General features: G+C 34.5%; 1 protein-coding gene and 1 pseudogene across 2 annotated transcripts; one reads left to right on the top strand and one right to left on the bottom strand.

Annotated features, from left to right (window-relative positions):
* LOC128190076 (cytochrome P450 2B4-like) lies at positions 1–4,434 on the top strand (annotated as a pseudogene).
* A 1,135-nt stretch (positions 4,435–5,569) lies between these two features.
* Positions 5,570–14,553, bottom strand: LOC128188957 (carbonic anhydrase-like). Of its 2 annotated transcripts, none has more exons than XM_052860296.1 (7): positions 11,719–11,952; positions 10,375–10,404; positions 9,625–9,795; positions 7,800–7,948; positions 7,497–7,589; positions 7,150–7,213; positions 5,570–6,462 (listed from the first exon to the last, which is right to left on the bottom strand). In XM_052860296.1, exons 1-7 carry the CDS (start codon positions 11,792–11,794, stop codon positions 6,086–6,088), a joined length of 960 nt encoding a protein of 319 aa, XP_052716256.1. In that variant the 5' UTR covers positions 11,795–11,952; the 3' UTR covers positions 5,570–6,085. The 2 variants fall into 2 exon arrangements, with proteins under 2 accessions (XP_052716256.1, XP_052716257.1); XM_052860297.1 differs by lacking the exon at positions 11,719–11,952 and adding an exon at positions 14,082–14,553 and having other exon boundaries at positions 5,571–6,462.
* Positions 14,554–17,356: the final 2,803 nt, after the last annotated feature.

Raw genomic sequence — 17,356 nt, 5'->3', positions numbered from 1 at the left:
TTATTCAGAGGGTTTTGAAATTTTTGAAAATGCTGTTTTCACTTTGGACTACGGGAGCTTCACTTGCCAAACATATCGACCTTACTACTTTTCTGGTCATAACGTTGTTGTTTCTAATCGCCCTCTGTGTAATTTCCACCCCACGTAGCGACATACCCGGTCCCCTGGCTCTGCCGTTTGTTGGAAACTTTATGTTTTTTCTTTGCGTGGGCACAAAACAACATGAAGAGTATTTGCGTTTATATAAAACGTATGGCGACATTTTTCGACTGTTTTTTGGGAATCGTATGTTCATCACAATATGCGGATATGATACTATTTGTGACGCTTTTGTGAGACAGGGATCTGTATTGAGCGACCGCACAAAGGGGTTATTTCACCCTGGACCCGGGTATGAAAAGTCAGGTATTGACATCTGTATCACATTAGCAATTGATTAAAATGCAACATGTACATTTTTTAACTGTTTAACTAAGCGTGTTGTGAAAAAAAAAATTGTTGTTGTAATGTTTAATAAATATTTTTTATGAAGCACCTGGAGTACTTTTCACAAGTGGTGAAGCGTGGAAAAGGAACCGTCGGTTTGCGATGCAAACAATGAGAGATATCGGTATGGGCAAGAAGAGAATGGATGAGGTCATTGCAGATGAAGCGAGCGTTCTGTGTGCCGATATCGCCCTTTCCAACGGTAAACCGATCGACAACATCCGGGACCTTTTGGGCATGTCCGCCAGTAACATCGTGCACTATGTTTTGTTCGGATATAGGTGATACCTAATTGTTGGAAATTTGTTGATTTCGTGAAGAATTATTTCAACATTAACAGCAAAATTCATCTTCAAAAAATAATCTTCAAAATTTTAATCTTTCTTTACAACAGATGTAATCATGATAACGAGCGGTTTTTGACTATTATTAAGGCTGCTGAAACGATCTTCAAATCACCTAACCTACGCTATCGTCTATTGCCGAAATTTGTACAAAACTTTCTCGTTAGTGAAATTTGTATTCTACTCTAATTATTGATCGAGGAAACCTATAATATTTGAGGACTATAAATATTACTAATCCTGAGAGGAATCCCTAGTATTTTTCCGTAGAGGTGGTCTTCTTTATCGAAAAATTAATTTTTGGGATATTAGAAAAATCTTGAAAATTATTCCAGCATATTAAATTTTCTTAATTCCATGAAATATTCTTTTGATACTGGTATTACAAAACTTTATATATTCATTTAATACGTAATTAACTTATTATTTCCATGTCCTGATTGTCTATTTCAAGTAATAGAATATTTGTAGTTTGCGCTTTGGCTTTTATCCATTTCTTATATACTATAGTAAATCGTTGTAAAATTAAAGATTTCTGCAGATTTTATATTTTTACACGCTTAATTTTGTAAAAAGGTATCACAATTCAGCAGTATATAATTTTTAGTAAAATTAAAATTATAATCTTCATTCCTTTTCCAGGGAACTAGTCAGGAGGAGAGACTCAGGGCGATGTATCCAATTATCTTAAGTATCAGATTGAAGAGCATGAGAAAACTTTCGACAGAAACAACATCAGAGATCTGGTTGACCGGTTCCTGACAACTATCCCTCCTGAGGAAGATTCAAACCAAAAGTGTAGGAAAATGAAAGACTTATGCAGGATTGAAATAAAAGATATGTTTTCAACAAAATACCTTTAACTATAATGGTCATTTGGATATACGGTTGTAATGTAACGTTCTAATCATGAATGAAAATAAATAAGCCTAATTGTTGAAAATATTTGCAAGAGATTCATTAAATTGTCAGGACTCCAAATCGGAATAAAGAGAACTCGTCTTTTTCGTTTCTAGTATTACGAATGTATCTTATGGTGCTGGAGCTGTTTTTAGCCGGAACCGACACGACCGCCACTCAATTGGAATGGACGATCCTGTACATGATGGGCTACCCCAAAGTACAAGAAAGGTGTTATGAAGAAATAGAGAAAGTACGCTTTTTTTATCGCCATATCAATCATTTTCTTAACTTTGCCCTTCTATATGCCCTTCTACAAGTCTCTTACCAATGTCCTGAATCAATTCTCTCTTTCTTTCTCTCTCTCTCTCTCTCTCTCATTGCATCATTTTCATATTCTTGTACTTTATATATGGTACAATTTTATTCAAAGTTGTAGGACTAAACAGAGGCGTCTACTACTCCGACAGGAACACTTTACCATTTGTGGAGGCAACACTCCTGGAAGTGCAAAGACTTTCCAGTATTTGTAAGGATATTTATCTTTTAAGTTCTCATTCTTTAATTATGATGGTCTCTAAAGATAGATTTTATGTGGTAACGAATGGTAGAACCACTTTAACAAGACGAAGGACTTTCGGTAGGACGTTACTATCTATTTCTTGCATCAAAACAAGTATGACGCTGCTTCAAGCGAAGTATGCACAGAATGCGTAGTCTTAGCTGAAAAGCCTGATAAATCTTGTTTATTTAAATGAGCATTAGCTGAGTGGCCTTCGATAAAATAGACAGGCCTACATCACATTGCTGTTTGACACAACTACCCAAAGTCCAAGTTCTTGCTAAAATGGATTTATTAACGTAAAGTCTGGTTTTAGCTCACCTGAGCTGAAAGCTCAATTTAGCTTTTCTAATCACTTTTTGTCTGTCGTCCGTCTTTCCGTCTGTCCGTAAATTTTCACATTTTCAACATCTTCTCCAGAACCATTGGGCGAATTTCAAACAAACTTAGTACACAGCTCTTATGCTAAGAGGATTCAAAATTGTAAAAATTAAGGAATGTCCCTTTTTTCAAGGGGACATGATTGAAAATAATTATCGAGAAAATTTTAAAATCTTCTTCTCAAAAAGCATTTTGTCTGGAAAGCTGAAAATATAGAGTAAATCATTAATATTCTTTCTTATTTACATTCAGTTTAGTATAACGAGTAATCAACTTAGAAATGTTAGTCGATGGTCGTCGTGACCGAGCGATAGTCGAATACCCGTTGAAATCCTTATTATAAACATAAGAATACACAGGGGGAAATGGATTTTTATTTATACACGATCTACATGTATTATACAACATTGTCCAGATATTTTGTATTAGGACTCCTTTGGGCTGATTTTATATTGCCTAGTGTTGCTTAATTAACGATGGTGGTCATGGGCCTCTTGTTTGATTTTATTCGTTATTGTTTCCAAAAGCAATGTCTGTACCCCATGTATCGGCAGAGGATATATCAATTGCTGGCTATCGGATTCCAAAAAATACAATGGTAACAGCATTTTTTGCATCCGTCCATTTGGATCCAAAACGTTACCCAAACCCTGAAGAATTCCAACTTGAGAGATTTTTTGGTGAAAACTCCGGAAATGTGAATAAAAAGGAAATGATTATTCCTTTCTCAGTAGGTAGGGTAAAACATAGACAAACAATGTATAATATATAATTACTTTTTCGTGTTTACTTGTGTGTCCGTTAAATAAATATTGTATGTATTGTCATGATTGTTTCATTTAGGTCCCAGAATTTGTCTTGGAGAAACATTAGCGAAAACTGCATTGTTCATAATTTTTGCAAATTTGATTCAAAAATTCAAATTCTGCAAGGCGTCTCCTGATGACGAATTGTCCTTTGACGGAGTGACGGGTCAGATCAGACGCCCACGTCCGTACAGGGTCAGGGTGGAACCCAGAAACTGACCGCGGATGGAGGGGCTTCTTTCATATACACTATATATTATGTTTTAATTTTATAACTATCTCACAGCGAAGACTAATGAGTAGCATGTTTGGGGGTTTTTGTGTAACTTTTATTGTCAACGAAACATCAATAAAAAAGGATATCGAATGAAGTAATTTGATTAAAGTCCAATGTTTAATATGATATACACATTGGTCGAGTTGCAAATACAAAAGGAGTTATCCAAAAGTAGTGTCACGAAATGCACGGGACTGATAAAACTGTGTAAACAAGACTTTGGACTTTGTGCAGAGTGTGACTCTGACTTAATGAAGTTGTGGTGGTCGACTCAAGGTTAACTGTGAAGTCACTGGCTAATAAATATAAATACATAGAACGCAATGACACTTGTCCAACTTTATACAAGGTGTATATTCCGTTAAAACAGCCTCATTAACACAAAAGAGCAACTTTCGGCAAACTATTCTATGGTTTTGACAGTCTTTGAATATAAATGAGCATCTTTTAGCGAATTACAAGAAAGGATGACAGTATTTGAAGGATTATTTTCATAACCAAACTTGATACATCCCATCGAAAGTCCAAGCTCTTTTTATATGATTCCAACCGATGAGTTATGGAAAATGATGAATCAAAATATACACATAAATTTGTAATATTTTTATAAGTTGAATAAATCGTTTTTACCGTTTTCTTCAATTGCAATTTTAGATTTGATTATTATCTTACCCTCTATTTCCTACAAAAATTGATTATACTGATGTACATTTACTGTAATTTAGTAATTGGTTCTTACTTTTTATGATTTATTATTTAATTTATTTAAAAAAAAGATGTAAATATCAACAATAAAATATTTTCTTTGACGATTCATACAGATAATGAAGGTAACAATTAGTGCAGAAAAAAATTACATGTATATTTTCTGCAATGTCGCCATCTTCATAACCCGCATGAATCACCAAAGAAAGCATTTTATTGTGTAATATAAATAAGCAGATCAATTGAATACATATTCAGTACAGTAATCAGTAATATGAAGGTACTTATATTATTCATAACTATACATGTATAACAAAATCAATTTCGTATAAGTTTGTATTAAGAATAGAGTTAAACTCATAGAAGAATATATGTAGCTATCTTTTTACAGCGGCATCTTTTTATTGGTTGGATTATTACTCAAATAACTTTAATTGTCTAATGATAAATACAGTCTATATCCCATGCCTCTTCATTTTTATTTATGATATCAAATGACAATTGTTGCGAGTGCATTAATTAAAGTCTTTTGAATGCTGTTAATAAAATTGTTATATGCTATAAAATTTGTTTGAAACGAAGGCATTATTCTTGTCTGTCACGGAGAAAACATACTCAACATTCACAGCATACAGCATTCGGTAATCTGTGTACTTTTTATATATTCTTCTATTTTACGGTGAATCTTGAAGATGAAGTATTATGACTATATTATAAAACACCTCCCTTGAGTCGGTGACGTAGCGCAGACATGGGAAAATTAAAAAAAGTAATTTTGTGTCCAAATCTTATTAACACATTATACAACCGAATTTTTAAAAAGTTATCGTTATAACTGATGCGAAAAGCATGGTCACTACATAGTTATTTTGAGTCCGATTCAAAAATTTTACATTAACTTACTATCAATATAAAATTACTAAAGATATATGGAGAATGGAAAGACCATATATAGCAGCACCGTAACGTTGGTGAAAAAAATCCTAACTTACCACTCTCTAAACCGTTTGGCCATTGGTTCTGTCTGAGCCCAATCTTATTCAATCTTTCAAGATGCACAAACCCCACGAAAAAAATCAACAAAGCATTTGGGATGTTTTACGATAAATTTTATCATCTATTACATATTCTCAAGCTAGGTACTTACATACATGTACATGCAGATATTATCATTAACAGTATATGTGTTCAGTATTTATGAATTGCATTCTAAACGTTGCAAAAGGCGTTTATGTTATTTCTAAAAGCCATGCGAAAGTTAAATACAATTAGCCTTTTGTTTATATTAAGAATTTATCTGTAACTTTGTTCATTTTCAATGATCTTGTTTTAATTTAGAAACTCGCGTTCCCTATGAGAACACATCGTGATTTTTTTTTCAAAATAATTTACTATCGTGTTGCAACTGATGATAAAAAAGTGATATAGTTAAACTCTTAGTAAAAAAACAATTAAAGATGTGCTCTTTTGAAAAAGCTTTTCGATATATAAAGGGCAAGATTTCTTTGAATAATAATCAGCATTAAAAGCAAAAACCCGATTTGCAATATAGATATATAAAAACAAATAAACATATACATAAATCCGTCCTTAAGACCCTCTACAACAGTAAGTTCCTTTTGTTCTACCACGTGAAGACAGAGAGTAAAAATATTATTGCAAGAATACATATACTAGATGGAACTAATGTTCCCGATGCTGAAATAGGTTTATAGATGGCGCTAGTGTCACTGGCGTAGACAAAGCGGTGATTGAGATGCTGCGTTGGCCGGAAGTCGTTAGAAATGTCTCTGTCTGTCTCGTTGGCGTAGTTCCGGTGCACGTTGTGACGGAACTTCATGAGTTGATCCTCGGAGATTTTGATGGTCTCTTTGAAGATGGTCCATATGACGCTCTCGGAGCACGGGGGCGTCGTCAGACTACCGTGATAGCGGTAATAAACCTTAAGATCATCCGGAAACAGTCCAGACAACGGAAAAGTTGTTAAATTCACGTGGTCAGCTATTAATGTAGAGAACACATGACGTCATCATTTAATTCATCATCAGTAGTATTATGGGGGAGATCTTGTACACATATAGGCCGAAATGTTAACATTTCTTTAACTGAATTTTTTTTTTACCAAACACTGGCCTAAACTGTTGTCAAAAGATACAGACGCAAAAAAAGTATGAGGTTTTACGATTTGTGTGGTACGCAAATTACTTACGTGTACACGTACATAACAATGCATTTTGCAATCATTTAGAAATGTACAGTCGCAGATTTAAATTAAACACCTAAAAGTTTGAAACAAATCTGAAAGAATGTCAAAAGTGTCTGATATACATCCATTGCTCTGTTCTTGTATGCATAATTTGCAAAACAACATATAAAATCTCATTTGTTTGTTTGTTCTTTTCTTTAACAGCAGTTCTTGTCAGTTTTTGGCATTAACGAGTCAGTTCAAGAAATGTTTACATTTTTGTCCTTAACTGCACAAGATGATCCTTCATCCCCCTTAAACTTTCATTAAGGTTTATCAAACTATGTTTCTGCAGATATAAATTTAAATATGTGAAGAAAAACTCTTCCAAAATTTTATCAAAATGTATTCAGAATTTGTTTAGCTAATAAGCACCTTGTTCAACAAAGTTATTTAAATGTATAGTATTGTTTGCTTATTTATGAGTAGACATAGGCACGTACCCTTGTGAGCAATTTGGTAGAAATGGTGAATGATTTCATCGAAGTGGTGGTTGACAGTACCAACCTGGAAATTTTGGAAAGGTGAAGATAATTTTGAATTATCAACTGAAGAAATTTAAACATGCTGCATATGGGTTTGTTTTCAGCTAATCTCTAGCTATGTCGTGAGGTTGATCTGAGAACTTCAGAAATCAATAACATGCTTGTTGCATATACATCAACAATTAAAATTTAGTTTTAGCATGTGATACAAGGCATAATTTTACAAATTCTTGTGTAACTCTTAAATGGAATTTATATTATTACAATAATAATACAATCTGCAATGAACCGCACGCATGTGTTACCTCAAACAGGAACGCCAGGACGTGCAGGCCGTTCGTCTCGTTGACCGCGTCCTCAAACGTATCGTATTTTGAATTGTAATGTACCACGTGCATCTAATGGACATAATACTTTTATTGTAAACGTGTTTGAATATTGATGCCAGTCTCAATATGTCTCATTTAACAGACTTTGTTGTACCTTTAAGGGTGCTCTTTTATCCGTTTTGTTTAATATGATATTTTTAGAATCACTTGAAGGTCACATTTAATGGAAGAGGAAATGTTTATTTTGAAGCTATTTGCGGGGTCATACACAAGACGTACCTCCATAGGGAAGTGGTTATCGTTGATGTCGTGCTCGGAGCCACGCCTATCCTCTGACCCCCAGTGGAAGTGGAATTGTTTGGCCCGGTAGATGTCGCTCACTCCCCCGCCAGAAATCGTCATCAACTTTCCGGTCAAGTCAATTTGTACTGTAAAAAGAATAACACAGCGAAATTATTGGATGCATGATTGTTTGTTGTTAGCTGCCGACTGTATATTTGAACTATATACTTGTGGGTCAGAGGTTATTTTGTGTTCAAATGATCATAACTTCGATCTCAAAATATACAGAAAGTAAAATGGTATAGAGTAAGACTGCAAGAATATCGTATATATTTTATAACCGAAGATTTATAACAATACTGTTATTGCAGCTTCATTACAAGTAACATGTATTGGTAGGCGCTGGCACGATAAAGAATAAACCCCATGTCCAATGTCATCTGAACCAGATAAACTCACTATACTCTGTCCCAAGATATCCTGGATTCACATTTCGCTTAATTGCTTGATATTTATAAATACCTCAGGGTTCAAACTATGTTCATTCAAAAGTATGAGAAATTTCCATGATTTCTTAGTCGAAACGCCCCTTTTAGCTTATCAGGTTTCATTACAGTGCTACAAAATGTGATATCTACGGGGATTTTGTATTACAGCAAGCCCGGATGATAACGTTGAAAAATTGCGCGATGAATTCCGAGTGTATTCCGAATCGAGAAAAGATTTAAACATTCCCCATTATAAATCTCCGTAAGGAATCTGTTTTCAATCCTGTGAATTTTTCTGAGTGAAAGATGATAATGTGTCAATGAAATTATCTTGGAAATTATCCTATTAAACTATTTCAGTTGCACTTCTTTCACAGGTATGTGTATTTTTTTTATTAAAAATCGCCTAAATGTGCTACATAAATATCTTGGGACAGACTATACTCACTATTTATGACATGTAGCTAAATTATGAGTAAAACTGTTTCAACGGGACGCAAAGTCAAGTTGACAATATTTCTCCATACAAGTCAAGATGGGGGGGATCTTTATCGTGCTATCACATACATTTGCATCCGTAAAACAACCAGCAGCTACCGAGTTTCAATCAAAGGAACTTACGATGTTCGACTAAATAATACAAAATGCTTAACTTCATCGAGGGAGATTACTATAGTCTGTCCCAAGATATTTATGCAGCACATTTGGACGATTTTAAAAAAAATACACATACCTGTGAAAGAAGTGCACTTTTGATACTTGAAAGGGATAATTTCCAAGATAATTTCATTGACACATCATCAACTGTCACTTGCCTTAGGGAGATTTATAATGGGGAATGTTTACATCTTTACTCCATTCGGAATACATCGCGCAATTTTTCAACGTTATCATCCGGGCTTGCTGCAATACAAAATCTCCGTAGACATCACATTTTTTAGCATCGTGTTGAAACCTGATATGCTAACAGGGGCGTTTCGACTGAGAAATCTTGGAATTTTTTTATACTTTTGAATGAACATCGTTTTCCCTGCGGTATTTATAAATATCAAGCAATTAAGCAAAATGTGAATCAAAGATATCTTGGGACAGACTTTAGTTATAGTTAAAATTGTGTTTGAATTTAACAAGTGATTGTGCGTCAAGAGCCATTCCGTCTGCCCCGTTTCACGCGTCACGCGTCTGTCCCGTTTCACGCCCTCACCTGTGTGTCCCGTTTCACGCCCTCACCTGTGTGTCCCGTTTCACCCCCTCACCTGTGTGTCCCGTTTCACCCCCTCACCTGTGTGTCCCGTTTCACCCCCTCACCTGTGTGTCCCGTTTCACCCCCTCACCTGTGTGGCCGTTGTTCTTCATGCTCATACTGATGTTGTTGACGTTATCGTAGCCACTGAAGGTGAAGGCCGTCAGATTTTTGTCAAGGACGGCTGAAGCTGTATCCACGGAGATTGGTGATTGGCTGGATCCGCCACACTGTGGGTAGTGCAGGCTCCAAGTGGACGGACCTAAAACAGGAACAGGGATAGGGTAAAGGCATATCTTGTGGAACCCTATACGAACAGGCAATTTCATAGGGATATTTTTTACATATTTGTATTAAAAACAATTTTTCATTGCTGTTATAATTATTTTTCGCTAATTATGATTAACATGTAAATGTGGGGTTTTTTTTTGTAATCCAGAGGGTGCCTGTGTAAAGTAAAGGAAGTTCTTTAATTTTGATTTAAAAGGATCTCATCTATAATGATTTATAAAAGATAATCATTTTTATAATAAAAACACATTTTCTACATAGAAAGTTAAAATAGAAATTTTTAATATTTGAAGGAAGGTAACTTGTGCTTTGGATGCATAAAAAATGTATTGTGTCTAAATTTAAGATGAACAATCCTACCGAACTAGTGCAATAAGATAACTATCTAGGTCATTAATAATGTACATACACCAGTAGCAAGCTGCGGGATTCTGAGAATTCGTGTCATTATGGCAGAACACAACATTTATAAAACATCCCTCTGAGAATTCATGTCATTATGGCAGTACACAACATTTATAACATCCCTCTGTTTTACGGCAATACTCACCAATACCAGGCTCATATCCCCATTCATTCCCTACAAAATAAAGAAGACAGTCTTATTTTAATGAAAATCCGTGCTCTATTTAGGATTAATCCATTTGCGCGAAGAACCTCCATTAACCACATAATCAATTGTTAAAATGAGACAGCTCAATTTACAGAAGTGCATATTACGGTTTTTGTTACAGCATTTCAATAAACGAGGTGGGCTATCATCTTAACAGTAATGATGCTAATAAATGCTACTAGAACGTTCAAATGACTACGTTTGATATAAAAATTGTCTTATATCATTTAAAACAGAGTTATATATTATATAATACATTGACAAAACTGTCGCACATCTATGATTATTAATTAAATATACCCTTGACAATATGTTTAGATCAAAAGAAATAATTTCAGATCTCTCTCTCTCTCTCTCTCTCTCTCTCTCTCTCTCTCTCTCTCTCTCTCTCTCTCTCTCTCTCTCTCTCTCTCTCTCTCTCTCTGGCATTTTTGTAACAAAATAGAATTAATTCATCGTTTATGTATATTGTTGACAATTGCTATGAGTAAAAAGTTCGTTGAACTCGGCACACTCGGTATTTTAACTTTTGATGATGTTCAGATAAATGCCGCTCAGTTAACGCCAAACGGCCCAGCATTCTACCAAGAAAAAAAATTATACAAGGATAGAACAATTGCAGGCTAATATCGTCTATTTGTAGAAAAATCAACCAAATGGGGAAATTGGAAATTCGCCGTTAAAATAAAAATTACAAATATTTGAAATTCGTCACTGAAGGCAAAGGTCATCGAGGGTAGGAATTTGTGGCCAGAAGCGACGACTGAACAATGTAGAGATAATTCGTTCCTGTAATGATATAATGAGACATTAGATGTGTATATTTTTTTTATTTTTTTTATTTTTAACGCCATATTGGAGACATCTCAATAACCTATAAAGTCGCAAGATGGCCGTGACGTAACAACACGGTAGATTATGATACTGATACAACATCTCTAGTATTGATGACGTAATGGCTGTGTCATACAATGCTTGCTTCTAAAGAGCGACATGGTTGTTTTCAACACGTTCACACTTCTGACTATTTGTTACGCATTTTAACATAACTGAATTATTTATTGCACTCTTTTTGGTCATTAACTGAATTTTCACGAATAACAAAGAGAGTTCCTGTTTTGTTGACTTGAAAAACGATCACTAACAGAATAAAAACAATTTCCAATCTCAATAAAGCGGTGATAAATGATTTTTTAAATCGAAATATTATTTCATTAATCGCCCCATTACATTATGGTAATATCTTTACATTTTCATTTTTTAATACATTACATGCCGTACCTCCGCCAGAATTAACATAGTATTCCAAATAACAGAAGAATACTCCAAACAATATCCCCTGTTTAATTGTCCTCATTATTTTAAATGAAGTGTATTTTCATAAAAAGATGCTTCCTTTTTAAAGCGTAGCACAGATGAATTCACTTGAAGGTGTTCAATACAGACACTTGGTGGGTTTATGCGTGGATTGCAATAACTCAGGATTATGGTCTGCCTTGGAATCCAAAGGACGGACTATATAATGATAATTTGCATTCATTAAGTGTGTCCAACCCACAGCTATCATTTAATATGAGCAATTGTCATTCCAATACCCCCAGGAGAAAGAAAATAAATACGAAAAATTCCTCCATATCAATCTTGCCTTATGAAGCTCTTACAAAGATGGCATTGCGCCGGTCTAATATTCCCAATATCAGACATTGTAAATTTTTCTATTTCAGTGTTTATTAAATGCTTTGCACACATGGACCATTCGTTTTATTTCGCGCATTTAAGTGCATTTCATATACATGTATATGAAATGCCGTATAGGTACGGACAGGCACAGGTACATGTATGATCTATTATGGACAAAAAAAGCAACAGTCCACTTACTTTTACTAAATAAAAAAACAGCAATTATTTATTCAACAGACAGATTTTTCTTACTAAATATAAATGTTATTCATGGAACTGGGGAAAAAAGAGTTCCCTGAAGAGAGTGATACATCGGCTAGTTTACAAATAGATGTACGTACGGGTTTTTTATTATTGCTCTATTACATTTTTAATTTTTAAAAATGTCTAGATACAGAGTAAAAAATAATTTACTTTTAATAATGCAGGTCCGACCTTTTTCTGATTGGTTTAATTTTATAGGAGATTAATTCATTGAAAATGTTGTTTATATTTGATTTCGCAAAATTCCAGTTTTCTAATTTTTTAATTTCGTTATCCTTTGTTTTTAACAATACATAGGTTTATCCTAAAATATCAGCTAAGTGATTTAGATATGAATTCTAGATTCTATTTTCCAAAACAAATGCTTTACGAAATTTACTTTTACCATATATTGATGATTGGTCGTGTGATTTGAGTTTCAGATACATTAGTTTCTGCAATTACCTTTGGATAAAAAATTCTAGCAAATGCAGACAGTTAAAGGATATCATTACGTGTCAGTCAGTAAACATGCACGGCATTACGAGGTCAAAGACAACAATGTCGCTTTATTTTGGTTCGATCTAGTGGCCTGTCCTTCACCTGACACACAGCGGGGCGGGGGAAGGGGGGGGGGAGGGGGTGAGGTTAAGGGGCTAGACTGTGTTGTACTGCAAAGATAGCGGAGATTGCATCCTATTTCATATGACAAACAAGTTTGAGTGCTGTATAAAAAATTAGAACAAGGAAGACACTGATTTCAATCCTTGCGAACACTGGGACGTGCGCAGGTGCGATGTCTTAATGTTGGTTTGATATCTTAGCAATACTGCAATGTTAATTTACAACAAAACGTGAGAGCTGTATCTGATGCATGCTGATTGGTTCACAGGTAATATCAGCCAAACAGGAGCCAAGGACCTTATGTATGTCACATCTCTTAATGTATTGATGTTCAAATAGTAAAAAAGCATGATCGATGCACTTTCCCAAGAGCCATATCACGAAAATGATAATCTGCCGGCTGGGAGGATGGTTAAACTCTCCGATAAAAGATAACGAATGGAACCAAATCTATGTTTTGACAAACATTTTTTTTTAGCAATCATTATTATTTTTATTTAAAAAATGTATATAGACAGCGCACATAACAATTCCCTGCGGCATCGTTTTGGTAACCATCATAAGCGATACGTTTAGTGTTTACTGAGCTTTAGTGCATCGTTATGATGATAAAAAAAAATTGAAAGATAAAAATTATATCAATATTCAGATATGCTTTACTTGTCTGTGCTTTTCATTAGTCATATCTTTTTTTTCATCCCGCAAAACCTGCTCAGTTGATAATATCTAATTTTTGTTGCCTTGATCGCCAACATAAATCAATCAACAACACATACATTAGTTTACTAATATATTGCTCTTGTGTTGACCTTTTCTCGTGTTTTTTTTTGTATACATTTAAGCATACGGTTTTTGTCTTCCCCCCTCCCCCTTCCCCTCTTAAAAATTGCCAACATATTACTTTGGGAGATATATCGCCCTACTTACAATTAAATCAACTCTTGTCTTTCTTTCATTCTTTTTTTTATTGGACCAAAAAGGAAAAAAAAAATTGCTGTAAAATTTCATACAATTTAAAAAATGGTATAAAAAACCATACAGATGTCTATACATTTGATATTTATGACAAAGCGTTAGTTACTGCATGTTAAACTTACCGCTACCAGACTCAGCAATGGCGATCCAGGCAGCAAACACAGATAGACAGACGGACACAGACCCACACATGGTAATAGTTCTCCTCTTGGTGGGGACTGCCTGTTACGTATCCCTATATATATATCAGTCACCATAGAAACCTACAAACACTGACAATTCGTTCCCCGAGCCTCCAACCTGCTATTGTATCCGTGTAAATTTATAACACTTCTCCAGCAACAGATATTGACGTTCTTGCAACAACGGATGCCAACAACAACTTTATTGCGTCATGAAGCGTTTTAATGCAAGGCTGCGTCAATTTTTTCACAGTGAGCAAACCCTACCTTTTTTTGATTTTGATCACAGATAGGAAATGAAATTCACCTATGCCCTAGGTAATGAATTCTTCTTCGGCCACAAACTTTGTCTTGCGGCAGACTTTGCAGTAGTCCCAAGTTCTGTTATCGGAAGGGGATCAGATCTGCACCGAGTGGTTTTTTTTTATCTTGCATAAACCGAGCAGTTCCGGCTGGGGTTATCATCCAAGCAAGACAGACTTCAACATGTAGAGTACGACTTAAACAGTTATTTATCATTTAGAAAAAAAAATTCTGCTTATACGATGACACTTTTATTAAATGTTTACTTTTCATTCACAATTCAGTGGGTTCCGGACCGGGACGTTTTTCTCTAGAGAGTGATTTGATTTACCATTTTGTAGGATTGGAATCAATACGCATTTTCGCATATATTCTTTTATGTGTTTATTTTTACGGTTTGTCTTTATTCTTGTCCATACGCTGACCATATAAATTTTGCTACAAAGTACGAAGGTTGAATTATTTATTTAATTAGACCCTTGATTTATGATTTGGTTCGTTCGTATATTATATTATCCATTATATATGATTTTCTGGTGTTTTCCTTTTTTTGTGGGTAAGACGGGGGGGGGGGGGGGGGGTTCATATCAGATAAAAATCGCCATAGATGTGTTTTCAGTTACGTTAAACCGGATGTTATAGAGAAGAGTGCTTGTGCATGTACCAGAGTGCAGAGTAACTTACTTTGATTTCAAAGACAGCCTGTCCTTAACTCAATTCCCTTTCTTTACACGCCTTGCAAACCTTTAATAGAACATTTTTGTTTGACTTTTTTTATATCATTTTTATTTGTTATTTAGTTCATCTTAAGAATCTTTTTTATGTTTGTTGTACTGCATGTATATAAGCGCCTACAAAAAGATCCTATCATAAAAGGTCGGAGTGCACAAGAAACTTGGTAAGGATGAATAATTCAGATGACGTTTTGTTGAATTTGCCAAAGAAAATAAGATAGAAGAGACATTTTGGGCTCAATTTTGTATACAATTTTCATTCCCGACAGCAATTCTTTTTTTTCTGTCATGGAAATTAAACTGTGTTAAATTTTAATTGTGACCTGTAGCAACTATTATCACATACAGGATATTTGTGATGTATATGACACACTTCTGAGATTAAAGTTCATGCAAGGCGTTGGATGCATTGATGATATTGTTGATAAAAGTTGGAATTTTACGTAAAATCAAGAACATTTTAATTAAAATTTTAAAGATAAGGAACAAACATATTTTCAAATGCAAGATCTCTTTTATAAAAAGATGTAAAAATAAATAAACAAAAGCTTTTGATTCAAGTATTAGGACAGAAACTTGTTGGATAATTTTTTCTGCGATATTTAATGCCTGCCTCCTTAACTTGCTTCAATAATTCCAATTAAACATCATCATACAGGCGGCAGATTCTCTTCAATACACATGTATAGTACTGCATTTGCACCATGCGCACTTTTGTGGTTTCGCTTTTATTGGAGCTACACACGATAAGTTGAAGATTGGTAAAGGCATTTTTATTGGATCTATTTGAACTGAAGAATTTCAAATATACGTATATGAATATTTGACCCAGAGTCAATTTCAAACGTTAAATTAACAGGACTTGAGCGAGCTGTTATCAGAACCTGCACTCTGATCAAAGAAACCGCGCAGACATGTCCTGGATATTTCGATAAATGTCAGAGTAAATTGGGTCAAGAGACGCTCTATATCAAGCTGTCCTATTATGTAATACTCTAGATTAATTTAATTAAAAATATGATGACATTAACACCAAGCATGATAATGAATTCCACTTTTGTTTTTGTCTGAAATTAGAATGTTGTGTAGATTTTTATTGCCTACAGGTGTGGACTAACTCCACTGTAGACTACCTATTCAAGTTGTAAACGTAGATCTATATGTAAGGTGTGCGCGCAGATTGTGTAAGAAAGACGCTATCATTTAACATGTACTGGCTGACATCTTTTTCAAAATTTACTGATTTACAAATGATTAAATCTTTGATTTTACTTCAGATATACCTGTATCATTAAAACAGCTGCCATTTGAAAACATAGTCATTATTAGATTGGAGATAAAACATGTACAGAATCATGTCGAAAGAATGGGCTTATACTTGTATTGAATTGGTGTCGAATTGTGAAGCACATAAACTGTTCATATTATATGTTTATTGTTTCAGATGGAGGTAAATCAACCCAAGTCTGGATATCATAACAACATTATATACAATGTAATTTGAATTAAACGAGATTCACGATTCAAAATTAAAATAAATAAGATATGTCCACCAAATGTCTTATAAATCTTGCCTAAAGTCAAAGCATTTCAAACTTCAGAAGTTTACCAGCATTAAATTAGTCTTCTTGGGTTGTAAATATGTAGGAAGTTTCAGTTTAGAATGTGACTGATTGGCTAGGAATTGAAATATCAAAGATGAACGGGAGGAACAATACTTGTAAGATCAAACAACATGGGTGGATATTTGTAGACATTGTTCCTTTTGAAGAAACCTCGCATTTTATTAACGAAACATCGAGGGTTATTTGATTTTCCCAAGAATCTCATAAAATAGGGGAGTTTTGTTTCCAAGCCTCTAAAGTAAATTGAAAAATTCAAACAGTTTTCTTTCCAATTTTGTTGTTTTTGTTTGGTAACAAACAAATGCATTATGCAATAAAACCTTTCACCGTCAAACTTCTACACGGAACTACAACTTGTCAGAGAATGCATGAAGGCGCTGTGCATACAGCATACAAATGAATTGTCTATTTCTGTAAGATTGATCAGGTAATTGACACTTATATCACAGGTAAACAGGTGGACAGGTAAGGCTGTGTACCGCCGTGCGTTCTCTACTCAAAGGCTTCCTCTATTTCCTGCACCTTACACAAAATGGAAGAGAAACAACCTGTA

Source organism: Crassostrea angulata, chromosome 6, assembly GCF_025612915.1.
Source record: "Crassostrea angulata isolate pt1a10 chromosome 6, ASM2561291v2, whole genome shotgun sequence".
Lineage (NCBI taxonomy): Eukaryota > Metazoa > Mollusca > Bivalvia > Ostreida > Ostreidae > Magallana > Magallana angulata.
Note: the sequence above shows the minus strand (reverse complement) of the source record. Positions and strands in the feature narration are given on the sequence as shown.